Below are 20,796 nucleotides of genomic sequence, written 5' to 3' on the forward strand. Positions count from 1 at the left end.
CACTAGCTTGTCATACATGGCCTTGGAAGTCTTCGGATCTGCAACAAATGGAACAAGGGAATCCTTAATTGATTCAATTATGATCCTTTGAGATCTTACTTCCCCTTTCTTGTACTTTGCTAGTTCTTGTGTCTTAACTTTCTCAGGTTTAGTAATTTCTCTAGTAACATATCCCATTACTTCTTGTTTTGTGAGTATTAAGTCAATTATTTTCTTCCATGTTAGATAATTCGAATCCCCAACGAGCTTATTACTCTCCTTGCGCAAAGAACCCATATGACTTGAAGATTCAGACATAGTGTAATAATATGTTACTTACTTGAGATCACGATTTTCCTTGACGATGTCTTCAACCTTCTTGAAGTCTTCAAGACCTTCAAAGGGTTCTTGATGATGCTCTTGAAAGATGTTCCCTAGGATTCCTCCACCAACAGCTTCCAAGACTTCCTTTTTGCGAGATCAACACCCTCCTTGCGAGATTGATGTAGTCTTGATCTTCTTCAATGTAAAAACCCTAGATTAGAAGGGTCTTCTACCAACGACCCTTTAACCAGATACCCTCAAGATACAATTTTCCTTATAGTCTTCTTCTTTCATGTTTTGAGAGCTTCTTATCTTTTGATCTATTGAAAAATGTAACTAGGTTCGGTCTTCATAATGACATTTGTAATTGTGATTTTATGTAATTGATGTAAAGAATAAAAATAAAATTATTTTGTAATGCTTGATTCATGGGTTTCATGCTCAAGGAGTTTTATTATTATAGTTAAGTTTCCCATTGTGAGCCTTTAGGGTTAGTCATCATGTCATAAAGTCTATTGAGTCAAGGTCAAAGTTTGAATACCCATTTGGGCATGTAATTTATTGTAAAAGAAAATTTGTTAACCCTCCAAGACGATGTCACAAGCTCAACTTGAAGTCAGCCTCAAGATAATTCTAGAAAGGCGTGCCAGCCTTGTCACAAGGAGAAGTCGACTCATTTTTTATGGACAGACCACTATATATAGGGTAGCTCGGCCTCACTTAAGGTCACAATTCGGTCAAGTAAGAAAGAGAAAAATAGAAGTGCGAAGATCACAAGAAAAGTCCTATCACCAAGCGAAGAAGGAAGGATCATCACCGAGTTTATTTTCTGATCTGTTTTGGGTTGTTACACTCCACACGTACGAGAATCTAGGATTGTCTACTGCAGGAAGGACAGAGATACCACAGTCATATTGAGAGAGCAGATTTTGGAGAAAAACAAGTTGTACTCAAGCCGAGTTGAAGAAGAAAGAGATTCCATCTAAAGCAAAGAAAATTGAGGGACAAAATCTCTCTCATGAGTTGCAACTAGGGTTTCTGAAGAGGCCGAGAAGTGGTAGGCCTGATCGAAGGGACCAAAATCTGAAGGATAGTCAAGCTAGTGGGAGAAGGAAGAAGTTTGACTCTTGTTGACTCAAGGAAGAAGAAGTTGGATCAAGAAGGCTTGTCACTTGGTCTTGGAGAGGTTGTTGTGTCTTTGTCATAGTCTTGGTATTCGTCAATTAAAGTCTCTATAAGAAGAAGAATTCGTTTGGGTTTTCCTCTGAAGTTGGAGAGGTTTTGGCCCTGGCTGATCGCCTACATTCTATCTCTTGTCTCTTTATTGTTTATGCTCTGGTAGTTGTTTGATGAAGAAGAACACTATAATAATCTAAGTAAAAAGAAGATCCTAATCTAAAGAAGTAAAAAGGATTCACAAGCAGTTATCATTACAAGAGAAATCTCCTAATCCTGATGCCCTAGATTTCTCAACATGGTATCAGAGTTAAGGTGACAAAAACAAGGAAAGGGCATCTCATCAAGGGACACTCAAGCATTCAAGGACCAAATCTCGAGGATGGCATCAAGACAAATCTAGAAGATCATCTTGAAGTCAAGATCTACAAAAGGTGTCAAAACCCTAGGTTAAAGAAGAAGTCTTGGGATCCTCAAATCATCATCTAAAGACCACAAAGACCTTTCTCAAGTTAAAGAAATCTTCAAATCAAAGTATCTTGAAGACTATTCATCCAAGAGAAGCAAGATCAAGGACCTTGTCAAAAAGTTTTAAGGCAATCTCCCTTTCGTTGAACCAAGGTCCTTACCATTGAAGAAGATCATCCAAGAAGTATCAAGACATCATCAAGAAGTCATCATTGATCATCATCAACAAAGACATCACCATCAAGGATCTAAAGTGATCTCCCTCTTTGTGGAGTCAAGGATCACTCTTGAAGAGAACTATCTTCATCAAGGAGAAGTTCTCTATTATCTATATCATCATCAAATTCAAGGAAGCAGCAAGTAGAAGAAGCAACTTCACAAGTAAGTATATTTATGTCTACATATGAATCTGTCAAAATGTCTTTTTGCAAGGAAAGCAACAAATTGGTTGGGGCTTCAAACTTTCTTGCATGGAAGAAGAGGATAGATCTGAATCTCATTGAAAATGAGGTCATGGAACATGTCAAAGGCTCAATCACCAAACCTGCAAAAGAAGATGCTCAAGCACTTGCAAAGTCTATGTAAGTGGAAGTAAGGGCTCAAAGGATTCCCATAGAATCCATCAAGGATCCCCTCATCCCATATGTATCCAAACTCAAAATTTCAGAAGAAATATATGACAAACTAGTAGAGTTGTTTTCCGTAAGCACTACAAGAGAAGTTATCTCATTAACGCAAGAACTCTACAAGCTAAGGATATCAAAAGAAGAAGAAATAGCCTCATACTTTATGAGGATATCTGAAATAAGGGGTCAACTTCAAGATCTAGGAGAAATAATGTTTGACAAGGAGATGACCACCGTAGTACTAAATTCACTACCAAAGGAATGGGGTAACTTTACTTCAAGCATTTATGGAAAGAAAGAAGCTACCCCATTCTGATCCAAAAGTTGTAGGTCTGATTGAAGGGACCGAAATCTGAAGGATAGCTGAGCTAGTGGGAGAAGGAAGAAGTTTGACTATCATTGACTCAAGGAAGAAGAAGTTGAATCAAGAAGGCTTATCACTTGGTCTTGGATAGGTTGTTGTGTCAAGGATCCTGGTCATAGTCATGGTATTCGTCAATTGAAATCTCTATTAGAAGAAGAATTCTTTTGGATTTTCCTCTCAAGTTGGAGAGGTTTTGGCCCTGGTTGATCGCCTACATTCTGTGTCTCTTGTATCTTTATTGTTTATACTTTGGTAGTCGTTTGATGAAGAAGAGCACTGTAATAATCTAAGTAAAGAGAAGATCCTAATCTAAAGAAGTAAAAAGCATTCACAAGCAGTTATCATTAAGGGAGAAATCTCCTAATACTAATGCCCTAGATTTCTCAACATGATCAACAATTCTTTCTAGCGTCCTTCTAGTTGCCTTCCTTGTACACCTTAGCTCTGATACCATGTTAGAAAATCGATAGTGGCAACTATTAATCTTATTTTCCTTAACCTTGATAGTGCTTATGAGTCTTTAGTTATCCTCTTTATCTTCTTTAGTTGGATCTTTCATCAAACAATATCAAGAACAATAACAGTAACAAAAAGAGGACACAAATATAGGCTCTCAGCCAGGGAAAACCCCTCCAAGGGGAAAACACGTAAGTTCTTCTCTTCTTAGGATCTGCTTCAAATGAGATACAAAGACCCAATCCCTAGACCACGTCCTTCTCCCAGTACCAAGTTGGCCCTTTCTCAAGTCCTTCCTTTATTCTGCACCAAACTGCTACACCCTGCAACTTTGATTTGCCTACTACAGCATTGCTACTCGACCTGCAACTTCGACCCTACAATTTCGGTCTTGCATCTTCCAAGGAAACCCTAAATCAACCTCCTCTTGAGACCTTTGTAGAAATTTCTCATTTCCCACCCCGGTTTTCAGTTTCTCCTTATTTCTCCCATATAGTTAAATGCCCTTTCTCATAACCATACATTTAACAAGCTGAAAAAAATAAATTTGCTGAAAACACAAATTCTGGAAATTTTACAGAATGCTGGAAATTGCAGAAATAAAAATCAGCAGTAATAAACAACCATTAAAACACATTTAAACACTGATATCTTTTGTCAATGTGACCCGAGAAAAACCCCCTACAACTCTTGGGGAAAACCAGTTTGAGAGCTCTTCCTTATTTCTAGAAAATGCCTTTTTAAAGTAAGAGAAATATTCAGCAAAAATCAGCAAGCAAACTTTTACAACTTATCTCAGCCTTGCTGAAACTCAGCCTTGCTGAAACTCCGCCCTGTTGAAACTCCGCTGTACAGACTTGCTGAAACTCCGCCCTGCTGAAACTCCGCTGCTAAAACTCTACTGCTGAAACTCCACTGCTGAAACTCCACTGCTGAAACTCCGCTCTGTTGAAACTCCGCTACTGAAACTCCGCAGCTCACTGTCCAGAAATCTCCCTTGCTCTCTTGCTCTCCTTCTCTCAATCTTCTCATGAAAGAATGAATGACCTTTTCCTCATTTTCCTCCTTTAATATAACCCCAAGCGACTTTTGGGTGATCCAAGTGACTTTTGGGTGATCCCTAAATCCAATGGCTGAAATAGATTGAGATCTAAGGCTGAGATTAAATGCTCATTTAAATCTCACTTTTTCTTTTTTAATTCACCCCACTTTAATAAAGACCCACTTAGTCATTTATTTCCAAAGTCACTTTTCCTTTCTAATTTTTCATTGACTTTATAAAAGTCACTTTAAAATTAGACTTAGTAACTTTATCACTTAAAGTCACTTTTAAATTAGATTTAACTTTATAAAATTATAAAGTCACTTTAGGAGAAAAATTAAATTCTTTGGACACCTTTCCCTAAGCCAAAGATCAAAGCCTAAGGGAACCACCTGTCCTCCAGTACCAAATTTCAACACTCCCTCTTACCGAGGAAGGTGTTCCTCACCACACCCATCTTGTCTCTGAAGTAGACATGCTTGCCCCGTGGTAAGGCTTTGGTTAGAATATCTGCAACCTGCTCATCAGTGGAAATATACTCAAGCTTCATAGCTCCCTTCTGAACATAGTCTCTGATGAAATGATATCTGATCCCGATATGCTTTGACCTGTCATGAAATACTGGATTCTCCGTGAGTTTAATGCAACTCTGATTATCACAGTAAATCACTGAAGGTCTCAACGGCTGACCAAATAAGCCAAACAACATCTTGCGAAGCCAGATAGCCTCACAACTAACTAGACTAGCTGCCATATACTCTGCCTTCGTTGAACTCAGCGCTACAGACTGCTGCTTCTGGCTGAACCATGACACTACTACTGAACCCAACCCAAAACAGCACCCTGAAGTGCTCTTCCTATCAGAAGCACAACCTTCCCAATCAAAATCAGTGTATCCTGTCAATCTCACTCCATCTCCCTGTCTGTAGTCCAAACCATAATCCACTGTCCCCTGCAAGTACCGCAAAATGCATTTTGCAGCCACCCAGTGAACCTTCCTAGGCTCACACATAAACTAACTCATCGTGTTGACCACAAAACAGATATCTGGTCTAGTGTTGACCAAATACATCAAGGAACGAATCAGCTGCCTATACAATGTGGGATACACCAACTTGGAATCCGAAGCATGAAGCTTCTTCCAGTTGGTGATCATCGGTGTTGACATGGGTCTACAATCCTCCATGTGGAATCTGCTAAGGATGTTCCCAATATACTTCCCCTGCCCCAGGAAGAAATGCCCCTCCTCCTGCCACACCTCCAAGCCCAAAAAGTAATGCATCAAGCCGATGTCCTTCATCTCAAACTCCGCCGCAAGATCTCTCTTGCACTGCTCTATGAGTATTTCTGCACCTGTAATGACCAACTCATCCACATACAGTACCAGAATGAGAGGCTCCTCACCAATCACAATAAAGTAAAGGTTCAGATCTGCCTCACTCTTTGTGAAACCCATCCCCTAAAAGTATGTATCTATCCTAGAGTACCAAGCTCTGGGAGCCTGCTTCAGGCCATAAAGGGCCTTCTTCAGTCTGCACACATGGGACTCCTTCTCGTGCACCTCAAAGCCCTATGGTTGCTCAATGTACACCTCCTCCTGTATGAAGCCATTGAGAAATGCAGTCTTCACATCCATCTGGTGGATCTTCCAACCCATCTCTACTGCTATCGATATAATGAAGCGGATCGAAGTATATCGAGCCACGGGAGCGAAGGTCTCCTCATAGTCAACTCCCTCTACCTGGGAGAACCCTCTAGCCACAAACCTTGTTTTGAATTTCTCAATGCTGCCATCTGCAGCATGCTATACCTTGTAAAGCCATCTGGAAGTAACCACGGATTTGCCCTCAGGCCTCGGCACCACCTCCCAAACATAATTCTTCATGATAGAAGAATACTTGTCCTGCATAGCCTCTCTCCAGACCTGCTGGCTAGCTGCCTCCTCATAGCTAGAAGGCTCAGAGTCAAGAATGCTGGGAACCATCGCCATATAGCTACAAAACCTCTCAGGAGGTCTACTCTTTCTGACCGGCCTCTTCGGCTCAGCAACAGATGAGGCATCTCTCAAGGTGTCCTGAAGCCACTTGGGCTTCCTCTTCCCTGAGCTCACTTCTCCCACCGGAGAATGAAACTCCTCCTCATCATCATCATCAGGAGCCTGAACTCCTGACTGTCTATCTGATGTCCTCCTGCCCGCACCTGAACCTGTAGAAGCTGAGGTACCGTGTGAACTGTCCATCAATGGACTCCCTAGTGAACTACTCTGTGAACTGCTCTCCATGCTGCCCGAATCACCACCCCTCTGGCTCGGTGAGCCACTGCTCACTGACGGACCTGACATCCTCATAGATGTACCTCCTCATCCTCCTGATCCTCCTGATCCCTGCCCACTGGATCCCTGCGACTGACTCAACTGCTGCTGAGGGTCTGGCTGATCCAGATACTCTAACTCCAGTGACCTCCTAAAGGCCCTGTCCTCCTCGAACTTCACATCCCGTCTGACAACAACTCTCCTCTGTGCAGGAACGTAAATCCGAAAGGCCTTTGAGGTCTCACTCTAGCCCACAAAGATACCCTTCTCTGCGGTGGGCTCTAGTTTCGTCCTGTTCTCCTTCGGTATATAGGAGTATGTAATGCATCCAAAGATATGAAGATGACCAAATCAGGCTTCTTCCCAGAGAAAGCCTCCTCCGGAGTCATGTGCCCCAAGGCACGATGCGGACTCTGTTCTGCAAGTAAACAGCTATGTTGCAGGCCTCTGCCCACAAGAACAATGGCAACCCCTGATCATGTAACATGGCTTTGGCAGCCCCTATGATGGATCTGTTCTTCCTCTCCGCAACCCCGTTCTGCTGGGGGTTGTAAGGAACAGTGAACTCCCTCCTAATGCCTGCCTCCGCACAATAGTCAACAAACTCTCCAAGGGTGTACTCTCCTCCATTGTCCGACCTCAGGGACTTTATCTTTCGACCTGTCTGTGTCTCCACAAGAGCTCTGAACTCCTGAAACCGCTTGAAGACCTCACTCTTGGTCTTCAAAAAATAAATCCAGGTCCTCCTGGAGTGATCATCAATGAATAAAACATAGTACTCATATCCACTCAAGGAAACATGAGACATCCGACCGCTCACATCGGAATGAATCAAATCAAGTATCCCAGTCGCTCTGCTGTCACTGCTGGGAAAAGGGGATTTGGCAAACTTGCCCATCGCACAACCTCTGCAAGTATCAAAGTGATCAGTACTAAAATCTGGCACACCTGTAGTGATCTCCCGCAATGTCCTCAAGGCTCCATGATACATATGTCCCATCCTGCGGTGCCAAATCTCACACAGCTCAGAACTGCTAGCTCTGCTGTCGGTACTACTGCTCAATGCCAAAAGGGGCTGGAATGCAAACTTGTACACCTTTGCATGGCGTACACCTATCACTCTAGCTTAATCAGCTGGAGTGCCCCTGGGATACATCAACACCTGTCCTCCCCTGAACAGTACCTCATATCCTCTGTCCTCCAAAGCTGAGACGGATATGAGGTTCTTCCTCATCCCTGGCACATAAAGAACATCTGACACTTTCAAGGGAGGTTTGGACTCCCTCTGAAATGTCAGTGTCCCCACCCCGACTGCTCTAACAACTCTGTCATCACCGAGTACTACCTCTATATCAGTGCCACTCTCTGAAAGCTCTGAGAAGTATGTGGCAGGTGATCCTGCACTAGAGGACTCACACGTAATGAACCCAAACTCCCGGTCAAAACGACCTGCAAAGTCCTCAATCTCTGTTGAAGCTGCCACGTCCTGGTTCTTCCCCTTCTTCTTCTTCTTCTTCTCAGGACACACAACTGCATAGTGTCCCATCTTTTGACAATTCCAACACTTCACCTTGGAATAATCCTTCTGTGTGTTCCCCTGTTTACCTTTACCTTTGCCTTTGCCCCCACCACTGCTTGTGGAAGCCTGCTTCTTCCCTTTGCCTTTCTTGCCTCCTGCCACCAATGCTACATCCTCATCCTGCTCAACTGGCTTGGCTGCCCCAAGCTGACATTTCCTGATCTCTGTCTGAATGCAATCATCCCAAAACCTCTCCCATGTGGGAAGAGTCTCACGTGCACAAACCCCATCAGCAAAGTTCAACCATGAACGGGGGAGGCCATTCACTGCAATCCGCACCAACTTAGTGGGTGGAATGGCCTCTCCAATCGCTGCCAACTCATCTCTCACATTAGTAATCTTTGTGAGATATCCAGCTGCACTATCATTACCCATCTTAATGTTCTTCAGCTTCTCCTTCAGGACCATCTTCCGATTCTCATTGTTACTCTGGTAGAGATTGGACAATGCTGTCCACATCTCATGGGCATTGCTCTTTCCTCTCACATGAGGAATGCAATGGTCTTTGATTCCATCTAGAATCAGCCTCTTACCCTTGTTGTTCTTTTTATTATAAGTTGTCAACTGAGTAGCATCAGTAGGCACAACAACAGGGTTCTGTGTGGTATGCACCATGATATCTCAGACTTCTGCCTCCTCAAAGATACTCTGCATTCTCTCCTTCCAAACGCTGTAATGTGTATGCCCATCCAGCCTATCCTCCACCCTCAATCCCAATGACATCTTGTTGTCCTAAAACTGAAAAATAGCACTGTTGTAGTAAAGATAAAACTGTTGTTTATGAAAAAAAATCAGCTTGCTGGAATTTTCTGAGTGAAAAATCAGCAGCTGTAATTTTTCTTTTTGCTGTCCCAAACTGTCCTTCAGCACTCAAGCTCTGATACCATGTAGAAATTTCTCATTTCTCACCCCACTTTAATAAAGACCCACTTAGTCATTTATTTCCAAAGTCACTTTTCCTTTCTAATTTTTCATTGACTTTATAAAAGTCATTTTAAAATTAGACTTAGTAACTTTATCACTTAAAGTCACTTTTAAATTAGATTTAACTTTATAAAATTATAAAGTCACTTTAGGAGAAAAAATAAATTCTTTTGGACACTTTTCCCTAGGCCAAAGATCAAAGCCTAAGGGAACCACCGTCCTCCGATACCAAATTTCAACAACCTTCATGGAGCAGGATAGCTCGTCCTAAGGTCAACGTGGTCTAGACTCTAGATCAAGTATCCTTCCTTCCAGCTACAAGATGATGCATTGTTAATTTTCGGGTTAGCATGTTCTTTGCATAGGTCAGTTACTTCATTAATCCATTAGCAATCACATTAACCATTATCATATGATAGTAACTGATGAAAGAACATAACACATAAATGCAGAAGAGAAGAGGACACCAGAGTTGGCAAATGCCAGGGAATAACCCCAAAATGGGGAAACCCTTTGATTAATTCTTCTTATTATTATATCAAAATGTTCAACAGAGAGAGAGAGTACAAAAGTCAAAACTGACTTGTTGATCCAAGTGGATGTTGGTGGCCACCCACCTATCCCATTTGGACCCCCACAACTGTCTCTTTCAGTTTTTCAGTTTTCGTAATTGTAGCACAATTTACTATTTTTAGTAGTTTTTTGGGTCATGAATTTTGGAGCCGTTTTGAGGCCCTAAACGACGTTTTTTGGGAAATCTGGGAGCATCATGGGTCCATGGACCGATGTTGCTCTTCCCAAAGTAGTAGTGCTCGGCTAGATCTTTCTAACGAGCTATTGCACACATCAAACGGAGATCGTATGCCAAAGTTACGACCCCAGGAAGTTGATGTACCAACTTACCCAAACGAGGCCCACAGTTTAGCATTTCATCTTCTAGGGTTAGGTTTTTGGATGTTTAGGGTTTTCCATTGTTTCTCAACATTGAATAGGCCTTTGTACCTCATTGTAACACAGTTCAGAGGCATGTAGCCGCCACATCTCTTCTCAGAGATAAGCTACCATTGCCCTAGCTGGTTTATTTCCATTGTTATTTGTAAGCATATTTCAGTATTTTACATTAATGAAATGAAGTATTATTTTCGTTGCATCTCTGTGTTTATGGTTATCTCTGTAATTTATTGTGTTCCTGTTTAAATTTGGATCAGTGGTATCAAAGCGGTCTGCTTCTTCTTTGTTTTTTCTTGCATGTCCCCAACGAGGTCGGGATATAAGGAGTTAGGATTTGAACTGGTCGAACCTTTGCAAGACCAGCTTCGCAAATCCCGATGGCCTCCCATGGAGGATGGGAAGAAAGACGAGGGGGCAGGAGATCCTATCAAAATCTTGCTCGAAGAAGCCCTCGAGCGACAAAGGAACACGATGATCGACAGCTTTGCGCAAATCCTTCAGTGGCTACCTGTAGGCGACGCATCGGCTGCCAGCACCTACTTTGGAAATGCCACGCCCTTTAAGGTATAAGTTAATTATGAAATCCCCATATTCGAGGGTCAAATAGATGCAGATGCCGAAGATAAATGGTTAAATCTGCTAGAAGGGTATTTTTTTGTTCATGAATTTTCGAGTCCGAAAAAGATTGTTTTCGCTCTTCTCAAAGCAGCGCCCCACGTCAAGGACTGGTGGGAAACCTACTACGAGCAGAAGAATGAAAGTACGGGCTAACTATTTTCAGCCGCACCCACTTGGGATTCATTCCGGGATGCCATCAAGGAGCAGTACTACCCTGTCAAAAGCTATGACGACAAATACATCAAATGGACCACACTGCGGCAGGGAAGAGACCAAGATGTTTCGGAGTTCGCAAACATTTTTCATAACCTTCGCACACAGTTGGGTATCAACGACTCTAAGCTACATTTGGTACTCAAATACCGCGGCTGCCTACACACATACATCCAAGAAGAGATGGAGTTCCTGAACATCTTCTCGCTCGGCACGGCGTACCAATACACTGTCAAAATCGAGCAAAAGTTCAAACAGAAGAAGCGTGACTTCGGATCTGCAAATCCGAAGAACAAAGGACAAAGCCAAGGCGGGGTGACCCAAGACAACTCGTCGAAGCCGCAAGAAAAGAACAAAACCATGAAGTCAAAGAAGCAAACAGGAAAGTGGTGTGATTTCCACAAGAGTCCCACTCGTAACACAAGTGAGTGTCGGACCAAGCAGTTGCTGGTGGCCGAGTTGAAGGCTTTAGAATCAGATGCATGTTCCGACCCTGAGTCAGCACCCGACAAGAGGAATGGCAAAGGGAAGCAGATCATTGATGCAGAGCAAAGCATCACTGTTGCCACCACCAAGATCCAGAAGAATGAGGCCGAAGACCCAGAGGAGGGGGGGCATCTTTTCCACTCACAGATGTGGGTGAAGGGTTCGCCGTTGCAATTCATTGTCGACAGTGGCAGCCAAAAGAACCTCATTTCAGCAAAGGTCGTGAAGCGGTTGGGCCTACCGACTACACCACACTTGCAGCCGTACAGTATCGGGTGGCTTCATGAAGGACGAGATCTCAAAGCTCGCCGGCAGTGCTGCCTTCCCTACAGCATCAATCCCTTCACAGACAAGGTATTGTGTGATGTTACACCTCTGGATGTTTGTGATGTACTATTAGGTCAGCCATCCTGGTGGAGGCAACATGTTGTGTATGAGTCAAGGCCTCGCGCTATCATTATTTCTTTGGGTAATTCATTATACAGGATACCGGAGGTAGCCCCAGCTTCCGCCACCTCTTTGATCACTGCCAAGAAAGGCAACAAGCTCATCTCCCAAACTAGGAAATTCATTTTCTGTCTGGTTCGCTCCCAAAGTAAGGGGAAGATCATCACCACATCCATGACCCCCGTGAAAGGTTCCTCCATGCAGCAGCAGCAGCAGCAGAGGGCTACGGTCATGAAAGAACACAAGAAGAACTTCTCCTCACCCACACGGGTACCACACAAGCTTCAGGTGGGCAACAAAGTTTGGTTGCCTCTGTAGAAAGAACGCCTTACAAGATCCCATCAAAAGCTCCGACCACACCGACATGGTCCTTACACCAATACCAAGGTTGTGGGAAATAATGCTTTGGAGCACAACATTCCTCCATTCCTTCGCCTGCACCGGGTATTCAATGTGTACCGCCCTCGACCATGCTTCCCACCATTACTGGACACATCCAAGATTGCAGAACAGCTCACCAGGGACCAAGTTCAGCAGATGGAGGAACTCAACGCAATGAGGACCATTGCTTCCTAAGGGGGCAGGAATGATCCAAGTGGATGTTGGTGGCCACCCACCTATCCCATTTGGACCCCCACAATTGTCTCTTTCAGTTTTTCAGTTTCCGTAATTGTAGCACAATTTACTATTTTTAGCAGTTTTCCAGGTCCTGAACTTCCAGAGCCGTTTTGAGGCCCTAAAAGACGTTTTTTGGGAAATCTGGGGCCTAAACAACGTTTTAAGGCCCCAAAGTTGTAGTGCTCGGATAGATCTTTCTAACGAGCTATTGCACGCATCAAATAGAGATGGTATGCCAAAGTTACGACCTCGGGAAGTTGATGTACAAATCTACCCAAACAGGGCCCACAGTTCAGCGTTTCATCTTCTAGGGTTAGGTTTTTGGATGTTTAGGGTTTTCCATTGTTTCTCAACAATAAATAGGCCTTTGAGCCTCATTGTAACACAGTTCAAAGACATGTAGCCACCACATCCCTTCTCAGAGATAAGCTACCATTGCCCTAGCTGGTTTATTTCCATCGTTGTTTGTAAGCATATTTCAGTGTTTTACATTAATGAAGTGACATTTTTTTTCCGTTGCATCTTTGTGTTTACGATTATCTCTGTAATTTATTGCGTTCCAGTTTAAGGCCGGATCACTTGCCAAATCGAAGTCAAACAAACTTGTCAAATCTGTAGTCAACAGCAGTCAAAATCTTCCCTAACCAGAGAGTCAACAGCAGGTCAAAGTAGCAACAAACTGTCCTCAATGCAGCTCGGTCATACCCAGTCAAACTCGAGCTTCAAAGGAGGTCAAAGATAGTCCAAAACAGTGATGAAAACAATGGTCAAACTTGGTCAAACTTTGCAGTCAACCCTGCAATTGGTCTGCAATCAAAGACAACAAAATGCCTTGGTTCTTGTGCCAATAGATGTGTCTCGCCAAAAACGAAATTCTGGCACAAAAGCCACAGTCAAAGTGATTGGTCAACGCTGATCAAGCCTACGACAATCTTTGAAATTTCGGCCCTGTAATTCATCCTGCAATTTGTCCTTCTGCTGCAACATGTGTGAGGAAAAGATATGCCCAATAAGTTGTACGAACCAATCAGAGAAGGAGAGAGATTATTGTGTGAGTGAGTGAAGTCCCAAATGGGGTTGGAAGTCTCTCTTATTTATACAAATCGTTGAGGGTGAAGTGACATGTCTCTTGGGCTTCATGAGCCTACATGATGATGTGGCCGACCTTGACAATTTGCACATGTGAGGGCATAAATTTAAAAACACATTTCTACTTATCCAAATTTGATGATCTTTAGGTCAATTTTGGTCCTCTCGAAAAGAGGAATTCAATTCAATAATCATCTCCATCAAATGAGTTCTCCAAAGTGGAATTTGGCCTTAGTTGCCAATTTTAACACTCCCTCTCAACTAGGGAGAATTTCACCTGGCAATCCATCATGCCATCCTATCATCATGAGCCGTCTCTGCATCTCATCTCAACTCTGTTGAACAATGATGTATTACTGAAGAAGAATTGATCAAGAGTGAGTCACAAGACCTTTCCACTCTCCATTGACAAAAGTCATTCCAGGGGCAGAACCAAAATCAGATTTGATCCCAAATCAAGTTGTTGAACACCATGCATCCTAGACATAGGGAATACGGTAGTACATGATGTGTCCATCTATAGTGCTTTGGTCCTATCCACTTTTCACAACTCATTGGTCAAATGAGAGGTACTTCCCATGAGTCTCAGACTACATGGGTAGGATGATGCTGGAGCAACAGCAAGGAAAGAATAAATCACATCCTGCTCACAACCACACGTAAGGAAGGAAAGGATAAACCACATCCTACAGTCACATGTCACAACCATCGTAGGGAAAGGATAAACCACAGCACATCCTATGCACATGCAAACCACTGAGAGTAGGGAACGGATGAACCACGTCCTACATGCATGCAAACCAACAATCGTAGGAAGGATCCTACACGTGGTGAAAGAAAGAACCGCGTCCCACTGACATGTCAACCATCGATCGTAGGGAATGAGCATCCTATATGTGGGGAAAGGATGAACCAGATCCCACCAACATGTCCACATGTGACAACCGACAAATGCCTATAAGCATCTCTCACTGGGGTATCTGCATGAGAAGGTGAACCACTCATCCTACTCATATGCCATAGGAGAAGGTGAACCAGTCATCCTATGCATATATCATCAGCTATAGGGTAAGGCGAACCACTCACCCTATGCTCCCATATATCATCATGGAGTATCACAATGGAAGGTTAGTCACTCACCCTATACACAGCATACCTATAGGGGAAGGTGAACCACTCACCCTATGGTCGCACATAGCTCCAAGAAGTACCCCAAGCCACCAGGACCTTCCGAGTAGGGTCTATCCACGACTCCCAGCCTCTCTCTAAAAGAAGATAATCTAGACCTTACCAAGAGGCTATGTAAGGATGACAATAATCTGCTCATCCAACCAACAATGATTGGAACAAGAAGAATTTAAAACATTATGAATTATTATTTGTGCTGGTCTCCCAATATATATTTTTCTCATATTATTGTGTTCGGATAACACCTTTCTCTTTATGATCAAAAAATGTATTGGATTAATTTGTGTCTTTGAATATCCGCATTCTTTTCAGTAATAAGCACTAGCTCAATTGTTATACTTTTGTAAAACTCAAGCAAAAGGTGAAATATCACATGTAAGTGGTCTTGTGCATCCTAATTTTTTAGATGGGGCACTAATTTGGAAACTTCTCAATTCGACTTGTGGCAGAGAAGCCACTCTGAGGATGGTACCCACCTCAACCACTCCAACGTAAAAATTGACCAAAAAAAAACACTTAACCCATGGCTTTAGAACTCAACTCTAACAACTATAGCCATCAAGTCTTTCTCTTCAATCTTAGCACTGACACAAAATGGGCAGGAATAGAGAAAAGAAACTTTGTGAAATTGACCAGGTAATCAACCTAGATATCTCCCCTTTCCTCCATATCTATATTACAATAAAGAAAATGTAACATAACGTCGTTTACTTACAGTTGAAATCACCAAGAAACATTTCAGGTAAGGCATGCCTAGCCTACTTCTTAAGCATAACAGAAGGGAATACATATATCTACCTCATCTAAAGCCTGGCCTGAAGCATCCAGTTCAGCAAGCAACTCCCTTGCTTTTTCAAAAAGACCACTTCTGGCATATACCTTTAGCAACGAGTTCAATACCACCTACAGTAGCATAGAAGTTATACATTTCAGAAGTGTTATAAATAATACTGCCAGCATACTAGGATAAATTCTGCATATGGTGATAACGTAGCTTAGGGTTTTCCCTTTCAAGTCATCTATTATTTACCCAGAAAATATATCTTAAATAGGATATCTCTTAATTGATAGTAGACACAAAATTAACAAAGAAAATATAGCAGTTGCATATTAATCCAGAAGCATAAAGCATAACCAGTTGACATCTATCTAAAATAGAGATTAAGAATCAATTTCATCCAAAAGGCAATCTCACTCTCAAAGTATTCTATTACAAACAAAATCTGGCATTCATAGAATTTGAAAATATGATGTTCTAACACAAAATCTGCAAATTTAACATATCAGAGCCATAGAAATGATCCAAATCTGTTTACATGTAACACCCCATACAATCATGAAATCCCACGCCACCTTTATGTATTTCACATTATAGGATATAGTTTTTTATGTGTATTTGATCTTATTTTGCCTCCTCCTTAGGGTGTTGGTGTCCGAGTAAATCTAGTTTATGAAGTGGTTTCATCCATGTACTACAACCTTGTATCATTGGAAAGAATATTGTAATGAGGATGATGTCTTAAAGCATTTCTGCCAAATTCTTATGTCTTTCCTATGCATTTTCCACCAAGTTCTTGTCTCTTGCTTGTGTTCTACTTCTTAGCATGGTATCAGAGCTCTTATAGTCTTAAGGGCATGAGAACACCATGGTGAAGAGAGGTTGATAATATCGACGCCTCCTTGAGTAAGGGACCTAGTAATTCCACGACAGATTTCATGGAAAGTTTGATATCATAGCTCCATGGTATCTTGTGGGTCTTGAAGAAAGTGAAGACAAAAATGTCTCACGGATTGAATGATGGCCTGTGAAATTTCTCCTAGTTGTCAAGTGAGAGAATCGCCTATCAGAGGTGAAGTCTGCATGTTCATAATTAAAATGAATAGTTTTATAAGATAAGATAATTTTATTAATGTCCTCAGGTGACCACAAGAGTATGTCAATGGGACTAAAAGATACATCTGGTGTAAATACAAGACATGCGGGAGTGCAAATGTGACTCCATTGTAACTCCAAAGCTAAAAGACTCAAAAATGACTAAAATAAGGCTAAAATGAAATAAAGGTACAATTAGAGAATGTATAAAATCACATGAAATGACCAAAAATGAGAAGTACAGAGTATGTCTGTTGTTGCACTGTGTAACTCCAAAGCTAAAAGACTGAAAAATGACTAAAATAAGGCTAAAATAAAATAAAGGTCCAATTAGAGAACGTATAAAATCACATGAAATGACCAAAAATGAGAAGTACGGAGTATGTCTGTTGTTGCACTATGTAACTCCAAACAATCAAAGGGGAGCTGAAGATGAGGCCAATGACGTCAACATTTCCCAGACCTAATGGTTGATGGCGAGGGAGGCAAGCAAGGCAATCTCTCCCCGTCAGAGTCCTCCAAAACCATCAAGAAATCCAAATCTATGATTTTGGGGGAAGTAGAGGAACGAGGGCTACTCCTAACATCCAAGGCCAGAAGGAACAAGTTGTTGATTATTCTTTGTCTGTTGTCCTATGGCTAGAAGGAGGTCTGGCAAGCGAGAGGCGCCCTATGCTATCTCTGTCTTAAACTATTCCCTCTGACACTCTGAGGATAGGTCAATTGAAACATGGAACTGCATCTATGAGCCGATCTCAAAGATACCTGTCTATCTCATAAAGGGGGGTAAGGTTTGCAATGAATTTTGAGGTCTCGCCCTTCTCCCATCTGGTGCATATTGAGACTCTGTCTGTCGCTTATTGTTTCGGTCAAACGAAACAACCTGGAAGTAAGAGGTAATTGGTTCTAGAGATCCCAAGGTGAGTTGAGGCATCCAAGAGTTGAGACTTGTATGTAAAAACCTCCCTAATAAAGAGGGCTAGGCATCTCTCGTCCTAGAGTCAGAAAAAGGTAGAGGAGGAGCCCCTAAAATCCCTGTAAAGACAATGGAAACGTCCTTTGATCTCTTAGTAAACGGGGCACCTGAAGAAGAGGTGCCACTCAGTATCTAGCTCCTATAGATGGCACACTTGGCAAATTTTGTCCGACTAAGGAATATGATGGTCAGTCTAGAGTCTAAGATGATGCGGGTCCACAAGAAGTTACCCTAGGGGTATCCTGAGTGAGTCCATTCAATGTCGACGAAAGTAAGGGGGGCGGATGATGACACCATTTTGCAGCTCTAAGAAATGCTCCAAATAGAAAGACATTTTCGGACCAAGGCCCATTGGAGGCGAAATCCAAGTGACCTGAGTGTATAACCAATAGATATCCTCTCTAATGGACTGATTCAGTAACTATTTAGTCGGCAGAAGATCGCTTGATGCATCAAGAGAGAATCTGAATGAGGGCAGGCACTCTAGGGAAATGGCCACATACTGGAGGAGTTGGGATGCCTCAGAGAACTACCCTCAAGCACGTCCTATTGACTGATCTGAAGCGAGGGCCTCTAAGGAGCAAAGTGTTAGGTAGGGGTAACGATCTCTCCCCACCGCAAAGTCCTGAAGAGATCTAACTCTATGGAGGAAAGTGACTAGGCAGAAGATGACCTCATGGTCTAATGGAAGGGACTCGAACTCTACCTAGATTATAGGTTGTGGAACTATACGTTTGCATCGTATGATGTGTCTGAGAAGCAAGGTATGGACTTTCACTATCTGGGCCCAATCCGTCTGTACCAAACTTGGCTCCAAGATCTTGGAGCCATAAAGAACTGTAGGTCAAATAACCATGTCCATGAGGTGGAGTTTGGATGAGATGTCTTGAACCTGACCCTGGAAGAATTGTCTCTTGATGAGGGCAAGAGATCCATATCCCTTGTTGAGTCGGGACTAGAGGGCCTGTCTCATGCCAAAACGAGGCCCTGTGAACTGCACTCCCAGGTAAATATAAGAGGCGGTAATCTTAATCTCTTCTCCCTAAAAATAAAAATGCAAGTCTGTAGGAGAGCTCTTCGATGCGTATTCCCTCTATTTCACATCCATTTTATGGGCAGGTAGTAATTGGTCCTGTTGTCGCCCAAATTGTACAGGCAAGATGCGACAACAATCAGGACGGGGGTTGTCACTCTGATCGTCGCCCTCTCCATTCTAGTTGTCTACCAATAGCAAGCTATGGGGGGCAGTCCCTATGAAATGTGAAGATGAAAGACCCATCGGCAACCGACAAGTCTGGGAGACACAATTGAATGGCCTAGCAACTTGGTTAACTTAGCAAGTTTAGTGATTAGATTATATTACTTTGAAAGACCAGTGCCCTAAATGGAGTCAAAATACTTGCCTGACGTGAATTATCTACTAAGCCATCGGATGAACAATTGTTCCTTTAGGATGCTTCACTATCCTATATGAAATGTGACACCTAAAATCTAAGTGAAATGCAAGATCTTGATTAATTTTAAATTAGATGCCTAACTAAATGAATCCCTCCTCTCAACTATTTTGAAGCTAGTCTCTAATGTGGGTTGTGAGAGAGAAACCCAGGGAGAGATAGCAAAGGCTATATTAACGATACCTCCCCTGGAGTTCTAACCACTCGATGCCTTCGACGCTACAGAGACTGTGGCTCTGACGATTGCAAGGTCAACGTGTTAACCACAAAAGAGGGTCTAGGCTTCGAAAGTTGGGTGAGAAAGGTGGTCCTATCTCTCTATCAACCAAGCTTATGCTTGGAGGTAAATTAATTAATGCAAGATTAGTCCTAAAATACAAGTGCAAGATGAGTGATTATTCTTTAGGTGAGATTGTTAGGGGTCTTAAGTATTTAGAGACAAGTTACAATGATATTTCAATTTAGAACAATGAAGTACTTAACAATGTACAATGACAATCTCCACCAAAAGAAAGTGCTCAATAAACCAAATAGATGGCACCAAAAAATGTAATCAAGATCACGAAACACAATTGCTCATGAAATGACCATAAATAAACTAATTCAATGCTTCTTTCAACAATGCTAGAATACCAATTAGATAATGATGATTGACAACTTCTTAGATCATAACAATAGAATGCCAATGTGCCATTAGATACATAAGAGAACTTAAATTCCTTATGAACACAATTAGCAATTGCTTAGACAATCTCAAGATTATTCTTAACACAATGTAATGATTAGACAAATGGTTTAAGAGTGGCATGATTTTCAAGATTACAAACTTTAGATGTGAAGCTTGTTACCCACCACCTGTGGGTAGTATGCACAAGAGAAAAAATTTCTCTTAGATGGTCCTCAATCGGCAGCTAGCAACCCCTTGAACCCACCAAATAGCTCGATGTGCCATTATCTTCGCCACCTAAGCCAGCCATGTGGTCCCTCGCTCATCTGTTATGATTGTGTGTTCGAAGGTGGGCCTCCCAACCCCGAAGGTATGGTTTTTCAATTGTATAGTTGAGTAATTTTCTTTACTTTTCATGGACACTTTGGGGCATGGATTGGTGGGGGATTACGAAAAGAGTGGGCTAGGTTAGTACTCTTGTCCCCTTCGCTCGATTTGGTGGTTACCCTTATATCCTAGTCTCGTGGGATCTCCTTTAATGGCCTTTAGCTTTAGGGTTGACACTACATGGGAGATACTTATTTTGGTTGCGTGGTCCCATTTCCCAACACCCATTTAGACCCCATTCATCATTTTTCCCATCCGGGTCCACATGTGTCCACTAGATCCACATAGGGTTAGCATCCCCTTCCCCTTGTCCACACCTTGGGTCAAGCCTGGAACGATGCCCCGGAGGTTGATGCATCTAAAAAGGAAAGAAAAAGCATAATTTGGCCACTCAATAAGAAATGTACCAAAAATGCAAAAGATGGTCAAGACATACAAATTTAACATGTGGGCAAAAGCCAAACATGAGCTCTACCCCTTATCCATGGCCATCATCTTGGTTCCTATGGGCCCTAGATGAGCCCCCTCCATCATTAAGGAACCCATGATTGTCCCAACCCCTGATGGGCAATGAAATGCC

The 20,796-nt window shown here is 42.3% G+C and overlaps 1 protein-coding gene across 4 annotated transcripts in view; it reads right to left on the minus strand.

Annotated features, from left to right (window-relative positions):
* The window catches only part of LOC149232516 (pentatricopeptide repeat-containing protein At1g10910, chloroplastic-like), a 386,506-nt gene that overhangs the window by 185,038 nt on the left and 180,672 nt on the right, over window positions 1-20,796 (minus strand). For all 4 annotated transcript variants that reach the window (XM_089379433.1, XM_089379434.1, XM_089379431.1 and 1 more), the window contains one exon: window positions 15,658-15,762. In XM_089379433.1, coding sequence (XP_089235559.1) covers window positions 15,658-15,762 — 105 coding nt within the window. The remainder of the gene's footprint in view (window positions 1-15,657; window positions 15,763-20,796) is intronic.

This window comes from Pinus tabuliformis, chromosome J, assembly GCF_031772625.1.
Source record: "Pinus tabuliformis cultivar Carrire ecotype Pingquan chromosome J, CPIR1, whole genome shotgun sequence".
NCBI classification, from domain to species: domain Eukaryota; kingdom Viridiplantae; phylum Streptophyta; class Pinopsida; order Pinales; family Pinaceae; genus Pinus; species Pinus tabuliformis.